Source organism: Coregonus lavaretus (genome assembly GCF_964263955.1).
Source record: "Coregonus lavaretus genome assembly, chromosome: 13".
Classification (NCBI taxonomy): Eukaryota; Metazoa; Chordata; class Actinopteri; order Salmoniformes; family Salmonidae; genus Coregonus; species Coregonus lavaretus.
The window spans coordinates 5,220,366-5,228,841 of record NC_140000.1 but is presented as its reverse complement, the minus strand read 5'-3'; the positions used below and the strand labels follow the sequence as shown (position 1 = coordinate 5,228,841).

The 8,476-nt window shown below is 43.8% G+C and overlaps 1 protein-coding gene across 1 annotated transcript; it reads left to right on the top strand.

The window, feature by feature from the left end:
• Nucleotides 1-1,590: 1,590 nt before the first annotated feature.
• Nucleotides 1,591-7,915, top strand: LOC311139308 (CKLF-like MARVEL transmembrane domain-containing protein 8; the record flags this gene model as incomplete). The annotated part of the gene is made up of 4 exons (XM_084174187.1): nucleotides 1,591-1,722; nucleotides 6,133-6,306; nucleotides 7,452-7,571; nucleotides 7,838-7,915. 4 exons carry the CDS (start codon nucleotides 1,591-1,593, stop codon nucleotides 7,913-7,915), a joined length of 504 nt encoding a protein of 167 aa, XP_084030313.1.
• Between the last annotated feature and the right edge of the window lie 561 nt (nucleotides 7,916-8,476).

Genomic DNA, 8,476 nt, shown 5'->3' with positions numbered 1-8,476 from the left:
CAAGAGCAGAGGAGAGAGAGTTAGCTTTACCAGTGCGGAGAGCCTCCGTGACACAGAGAAGAGCAGTCTCAGTTGAATGACCAGTCTTGAAACCTGACTAGTTTGGATCAAGAAAGTCATTCTGAGAGAGATAGCAAGAGAGTTGGCTAAAGACGGCACACTCAATAGTTTTGGAGAGAAAAGAATGAAGGGATACTGGTCTGTAGTTGTTGACATCGGCGGGATCGAGTGTTGTTTTTTTGAGAAGGGGTGCAACTCTCGCTCTCTTGAAGACGGAAGGGACATAGCCAGCGGTCAAGGATGAGTTGATCAGCGAGGTGAGGTAAGGGAGAAGGTCACCGGAGATGGTCTGGAGAAGAGAGGAGGGGATAGGGTCAAGCGGGCAGGTTGTTGGGCGGCCTGCCGTCACAAGTCGCAAGATTTTATCTGGAGAGAGAGGGGAGAAAGAAGTCAAAGCATAGGGTAGGGCAGTGTGAGCAGGACCAGCAGTGTCATTTGACTTAACAAACGAGGATCGGATGTCGTCAACCTTCTTTTCAAAATGTTTGACGAAGTCATCCACAGAGAGGGAGAAGGGGGTGGGGGGGGGGGGGGGATTCAGCAGGGAGGAGAATGTGGCAAAGAGCTTCCTAGGGTTAGAGGCAGATGCTTGGAATTTAGAGTGGTAGAAAGTGGCCTTAGCAGCAGAAACAGATGAAGAAAATGTAGAGAGGAGGGAGTGAAAAGATGCCAGGTCCGCAGGGAGTCTAGTTTTCTTCCATTTCCGCTCAGCTGCCCGGAGCTCTGTTCTTACTGGACATGCTCCAGCAGGTCCAGACAGTGGTTAACTGAACACACACTGTGCTGTTTGACCGAAAGGCACACTGTATTGTATCTGTTTGAGAAAAGAGTGTGACTACAGTTTAGTAAATTAATAATTCACAGCTAGTCTGCATTGTGCACTCCTTTTGAAGTGAGACCCCACCTGCTGTCATAACCCTTACGAAAAAAAGATTGCAGTCAGAGCGCAGCAGTTCGAGTGCAGTATAACTGCAGAATGCAGCAATTACTGCGTCTAAAATAACACAGCCAACAGCAGTTACTGCACTTTTACTGCAGTTTTAAATCTGCAATCTGCAGTCTACTGGCTAGGTCTCTCTTCAGTCTTTGGCTGTAGATTGCTCCTGCTCGGGTCATCGGAAAAACAGCACATATGCAAAACATAACCATCTATTCGAGCATGAAATGGCAATAGTTTCTGGCACACCGATTTGACTATCATCATAAATAAGTTCCTATTTATGCAACCACTCTCAACTCAGTGACATTTTGGGAATGGTATAGGGCTAACTGACCAGATTCTGTTGAACATACAGTAGGCTTTGTTATACGACGACAGAATAACGTTCATACAGGTCACAGATATTATTATCTACAATAAACAAAAACGAGTTGTTTCACAACAAATGTACAGAGTTCCGCAGAAGTCTTGTTGCCTACACAGGAAAGACGCGTCATGGCCCTCTTTCCAACCTTCCGTTGATTAGAGTAGCACGATTTTTTCCTTAATTCAGAGGGGCAGGATCCAAAAGCGGTAGATCGATATTGAAGATGGAAGGCGCAGCGACGCCCACTGTGATAACGTCTACCAGCAGCATCGCGGAAAACTTTTACACCTCTACTCTGGCTTACGACAGGCACTTTTTTCGCACTGCTTCGGGACTCCTCGTTTTCGCAGAAATAGTAAGTAGTCAAGTTTCAAGTTTTAGGCTACGGGATACGCATGGTATACGTCGTCCAAAGGAAATGCTTACTTGCAGGTTCCTTCTCGACAATGCAACATCAATAAGACATAATAAAATATAAGAAAACGAACATAAATTAAATGGCTCAGTAGAACTGAATAAACATTTTTTAGTAGCATAAGTATTATTCAAGAAGGCACATTTGATTGTCCAATATTTACACGTGTATTGGATAAGGGGGGGATGGGGGTCAGTGTATAAACTGAACAGTATAATAAGAGTCTGGTAGCAGCAGTTGTGATGTGTGTGTAGCATGAATGTAAATGTGTGTGTGTGTGTGTGTATGTCTGTGTGGGTGTGTGCATGAGTGAGTGTGTGTGTGCTAAGGTGAGGAGAATCAGAGCAGGTGGTCAGTCCAGTTCAATTGTTCAGCAGTCTGATGGCCCAAATCTAACTTCCTGTAGCTCAGGACCTGAAGCAAGGATATGCATGTTCTTGATACCATTTGAAAGGAAACACTTTGAAGTTTGTGGAAATGTGAAATTAATGTAGGAGAATATAACACATTAGATCTGGTAAAATAAAATACAAACATAAAAACATGCATTTTCTATTTTATTTTTGTTCCATCATCTTTGAAATGCAAGAGAAAGGCCACAATATAATATTGCAGTTTAGGCACAATTTAGATTTTGGACACTTGATGGTAGCAGTGTGTGTGCAAAGTTTCAGATTTATCCAGTGAAGCATTGCAATACTGGACTATTTTGTATGAAGTCTGCCCAAATGTGCGAAAATTGTCAATTGACACATTTTCAAGTACATAACTATAGAGAACATACAAAAATGATATGGTAATACAACATTTAAGTTTACACACTCCACAATCCATACATGATGGATCATTATCTTATATACTAACTTTCATACATCTAGATGGCCGGGCGGGGTGGGTGCTGTCTTCACCACCCGCTGGAGGGCCTTGCGGTCGTAGATGGAGCAATTCCCGTACCAGGCCGTGATGCAACCGGTCAGGACGTTCTTGATGGTGCAGGGCTAGTATTTGGAGAGGATCTGGGGCGGCATGCTGTTGTGTCCTCTTGACAAGAGTGGTGGTGTTGTTGGTCCATGACACGTCCTCGGTGATGTGGATGCTGAGGAACTTAAAACTAGTGACTCTCTCTGCTGCAGTCCGGTTGATGTGGATCGGGGCATGTTCCCACCTCTGCTTCCTGAAGTTAAACATCAACTCCTTTGTTTTGCTGACTTTGAGGGAGAGGTTATTGTCATGACACCACAATGCCAGTTTACTTACCTCCTCCCTATAGGCTGACTCGTTGTTGTTGGTAATCAGGCCTACAACCGTGGTGTCGTCAGCAAAGTTGATGAGGGAGTTGGTGTCGTGCAAAGCTACGCAGTTGTGGGTGAACAGGGAGTACAGCAGAGGACGGAGGACTCACCCCTGGGGGGTCCCTGAGTTAAGAGTCAGTGTGGAGGAGGCGTTGTTGCCAATCCTCACAGCCTGTGGTCTGCCCCTCAGGAAGTCCAGGATCCAGTTGCAGAGGGTGATGTCCTAACTGCGACACAAACATATTGGTGTCCACGTTTGATACAATAATTTATTGAAATCAGTATGTCAGTGGCTTTCACCATCTTTCACACAATAGCTGCCATCAGAATTAATGGAGGGAATCAATCTGCTTTGTTGATTAAACAAATTAAACACAGTATAATGATCAGACATTTTGTATTGTTCATACCTTGTATCACATGGCTAATTGTACCCTTGTCATAGGGGCACATTAGTTCTGATAAAGGGAAGAATTTGCCATTTGCTGAATCCAAGTACTTTTAAACAGATTTGCATACTGTTCAACCTGTATATTTTATGTGCATTTTATACACATTTTACATATGCTGTGTGACCTGTATGACCGTTTTTCACAGACGGTGACGTGACATCGTATTGAACACTGCACTGAACTGAAGGTTCAATTATTTCAAAATGTTCAAGGAAATATAACTGAAGAAAATGAACATAATGTCAACCTACTTCCTGTAATATAGGCTACTTCCTGTAATATAGACTACTTTCTGTAATATAGGCTACTTCCTGTAAAATAGGCTACTTCCTGTAATATAGAAAACTTCCTGTAATACAGGCTACTTTCTGTAATATAGGCTACTTCATGTAATATAGGCTGATTCCTGTAATATAGGCTACTTCCTGTAATATAGGCTACTTCTTCTAATATATGCTAGTAATATAGGTGACTTTCTGTAATAAGACTACTTTCTGTAATTTAGACTACTTTCTGTAACATAGGCTACTTTCTGTGTAGACAGACAATGGTCTCAGTACAGTGTTTTGTTTTCTCTGGAAAGGGAAGTTGTTTAAAAACAAGGTCAGTTTCATTGTCCCTTTTCCTTCCAGCATCAGGGGAGAATGTGACCAAAATTCTCCTCTTCCACTTAGGCTAGACAGTCTTTCTTCCTGTGATACGAAGCAACCAATGAAACATTATTTTCTTTTAATAACAGGAAGGGAGGTTTGGAGTGCAACAGTGGACAAACCTTCCCATTATTTACAGTAGCACGCAGTATAACAAACTGCATCTATGAGGTCTCCTGAGTGGCGCAGTGGTCTAAGGCACTGCGATAGCTGTGCCACTAGAGATCCTGGTTCGAATCCAGGCTCTGACGTAGCCGGCCGCGACCGGGAGACCCATGGGGCGGCGCACAAATGGTCCAGGGTAGGGGAGGGAATGGCCGGCAGGGATGTAGCTCAGTTGGTAGAGCATGGCGTTTGCAACGCCAGGGTTATGGGTTCGATTCCCTCGGGGGGCCAATATAAAAAATGATGTATGCACTCACTAACTCTAAGTCACTCTCTCCAGATAAAATCTTGTGACGGCCGGCCGCCCAACAACCTGCCCGCTTGACCCTATCCCCTCCTCTCTTCTCCAGACCATCTCCGGTGACCTTCTCCCTTACCTCACCTTGCTGATCAACTCATCCTTGACCGCTGGCTATGTCCCTTCCATCTTCAAGAGAGCGAGAGTTGCACCCCTTCTCAAAAAATCCTACACCCAAACGAGGGCATTGCGTTCATCCACCTCTGGCCTGCTGGCTCCTCTACCTCTGCGGAAGCACATTTCCCGCTCAGCCCAGTCAAAACTGTTCGCTGCTCTGGCACCCCAATGGTGGAACAAGCTCCCTCACGACGCCAGGACAGCGGAGTCACTCACCACCTTCCGGAGACATTTGAAACCCCACCTCTTTAAGGAATACCTGGGATAGGATAAAGTAATCCTTCTACCCCCCCCCCCCCCCCCCCGCTTACCCCCCCCCCCGCTTACCCCCCCCCCCCATTTTAATCCATGACGGCGTAGTGTGTTACTTATGGTTTTCTTTGAGACTGTGGTCCCAGCTCTCTTCAGGTCATTGACCAGGTCCTGCCGTGTAGTTCTGGGCTGATCCCTCACCTTCCTCATGATCATTGATGCCCCACGAGGTGAGATCTTGCATGGAGCCCCAGACCGAGGGTGATTGACTGTCATCTTGAACTTCTTCCATTTTCTAATAATAGTTGTTGCCTTCTCACCAAGCTGCTTGCCTATTGTCCTGTAGCCCATCCCAGCCTTGTGCAGGTCTACAATTTAACCCTGATGTCCTTACACAGCTCTCTGGTCTTGGCCATTGTGGAGAGGTTGGAGTCTGTTTGATTGAGTGTGTGGACAGGTGTCTTTTATACAGGTAACGAGTTCAAACAGGTGCAGTTAATACAGGTAATGAGTGGAGAACAGGAGGGCTTCTTAAAGAAAAACTAACATGTCTGTGAGAGCCGGAATTCTTACTGGTTGGTAAGTGATCAAATACTTATGTCATGCAATAAAATGCAAATTAATTACTTAAAAATCATAGAATGTGATTTTCAGAATTTTTGTTTTAGATTCCGTCTAAATCCATGCTTTGTAAGTAGGAAAACCTGCAAAATCGGCAGTGTATCAAATACTTGTTCTCCCCACTGTAGCTGTTGTACTGTTTTAGATGAGAGCTTGCAGGTAAACAGATCACTCTACACTTCAATGGATCCTGTGCATATGCCAATAAACTGTTATTTGATTTGCCTTAGGCTATAGTATTTCCTTTCATTGTAATCTCTTTCTACAGTATGCCATCAAGATAAGCACAGCAAATGCATTTAAATACACGATAAAGTAGACACCACCAGAGCACAGCCATCACTGACTATGTGTAATTCCCAAATGGCACCCTATTCCCTATGTAGTGCACTACTTTTTACCAGAGCTATATGAGCTCTATGGGCCCTGTTCAAAAGTAGTATACTATAAAGGGAATAGGGTGCCATTTGGAATGCTGGCTATGTGCTTCCCTGTCCCCTCGGGTGTTTGGTCTGCTGGTATGGATGCTGATAGCGGGGACAAACTACTTCCGTGTGTCTGCCTTTGGGTGGGTCATGTTTGTGGCCATCTTGTACTGGGTCCTGACAGTCATCTTCCTCATCATCTACCTGACCATGGCTTACAACAGGATCCCTCAGGTCCCCTGGACAGTTGTGGTACGAGTACGACACATACTACGACACATAATACAACAGGACATTATCTGACCAACTTGAAACTTGAGTGATTGGGGTTGTTTATTATATATCTAGTGATTGAATAATTGTGGACTATTTATGTAACTCAAAAGCAATGGAGTGAACTTCCTGGGTGGTTTTGGGGAAGAGAGGATTTTTGTGTGCTCCTGACCATGTCTTTATGAATGTGATCAAATGAAGCCATTCTATAATGTGTACTAGCCTACAGTATCTGAGCCAGCCAGCCAGGAATCCTGTTGTTGTCATTCCACAGGACCTGTTCTTCAACAGTAGTGCTACAGTGATGTATGTGGTGTTCTACAGGACCTGTTCTTCAACAGTAGTGCTACAGTGATGTATGTGGTGTTCTACAGGACCTGTTCTTCAACAGTAGTGCTACAGTGATGTATGTGGTGTTCTACAGGACCTGTTCTTCAACAGTAGTGCTACAGTGATGTATGTGGTGTTCTACAGGGCCTGTTCTTCAACAGTAGTGCTACAGTGATGTATGTGATGTTCCACAGGACCTGTTCTTCAACAGTAGTGCTACAGTGATGTATGTGGTGTTCCACAGGGCCTGTTCTTCAACAGGGGTGCTACAGTGATGTATGTGGTGTTCTACAGGGCCTGTTCTTCAACAGTAGTGCTAGAGTGATGTATGTGGTGTTCTACAGGGCCTGTTCTTCAACAGTAGTGCTACAGCGATGTATGTGGTGTTCTACAGGGCCTGTTCTTCAACAGTAGTGCTACAGTGATGTATGTGGTGTTCCACAGGGCCTGTTCTTCAACAGGGGTGCTACAGTGATGTATGTGGTGTTCTACAGGGCCTGTTCTTCAACAGTAGTGCTAGAGTGATGTATGTGGTGTTCTACAGGGCCTGTTCTTCAACAGTAGTGCTACAGCGATGTATGTGGTGTTCTACAGGGCCTGTTCTTCAACAGTAGTGCTACAGTGATGTATGTGGTGTTCTACAGGGCCTGTTCATCAACAGTAGTGCTACAGTGATGTATGTGGTGTTCCACAGGGCCTGTTCTTCAACAGGAGTGCTACAGTGATGTATGTGGTGTTCCACAGGGCCTGTTCTTCAACAGTAGTGCTACAGTGATGTATGTGGTGTTCTACAGGGCCTGTTCTTCAACAGTAGTGCTACAGTGATGTATGTGGTGGCAGCAGCAGTGGATGCAGCCTCAATCAGCCATGCTGTTAAAGGGCGCCATAACTACAACTGCTGGGTAGCATCCACGGTAAGAAAACCACCTCAGACCACCCAGACATACATTTAAATCAAGCCAACTGTGAAAATATACCACAAATATGACTGAGTATTTATGATTAAAGCGATATTAAAATATACAATATTAAAATGCAAATATATGCCTACAAGTCAGATAAGAGAGGTATGATGCCACTGTGTACCATCCCAATGATATCTATTTGGTCTATTTAACCCTGCTCTACTCACACCTACTATTGTACTGAATTTCAATGTTTTCATCTGTCTGTTTTTCAGTTCTTTGCCTTCCTGGTCACGCTCTGCTATGCAGGAAATACGTATATAAGTTTTCAATTGTGGCGATCGAGGGAATGAGGAACAATAACCAATCACAAAGAACATCTAAAGTATATCCGTTATGGTACACATGAAGGATCTTGAAAAGTACAGATGGTTAAGTGCAACAACCACTCCTTCCCTTTGGAATACATTTCTCTTTAATTTTATTTCTGTTCTATTTCTGTTATTTATGAGTTGTGGTGTGTTTCATCTGTTGGAATGACAGAGCCTGAACCCCAGGGATGTTTGTACTTCTTATGAACTCAAATGTTTTTTTAAACATTTGGATGAAAATGACTGAAGCTAATAAAGTGGCTATTCTATTGTTCTGAAGCTGGAGATCAAAGCTTTAACTCCAATATTAAAATGGATTGGACAGTAATGTTGTACCACACTAGATGGTGCTAAGATACAAGGCTGAGAAACAGGGCTTATGAAGGACATTACAGTCAATTATCTTTTTGATTATTCAAAAAAATAATGATATACGAATAATATATTTTACTAATAGGATAGAATGAAAACTTGTCAAAAACACCTACTGTACATCATTTGAAATGCTGCCCAAGTTTTGCTTTGTGATGCCTTGAGGGTCCA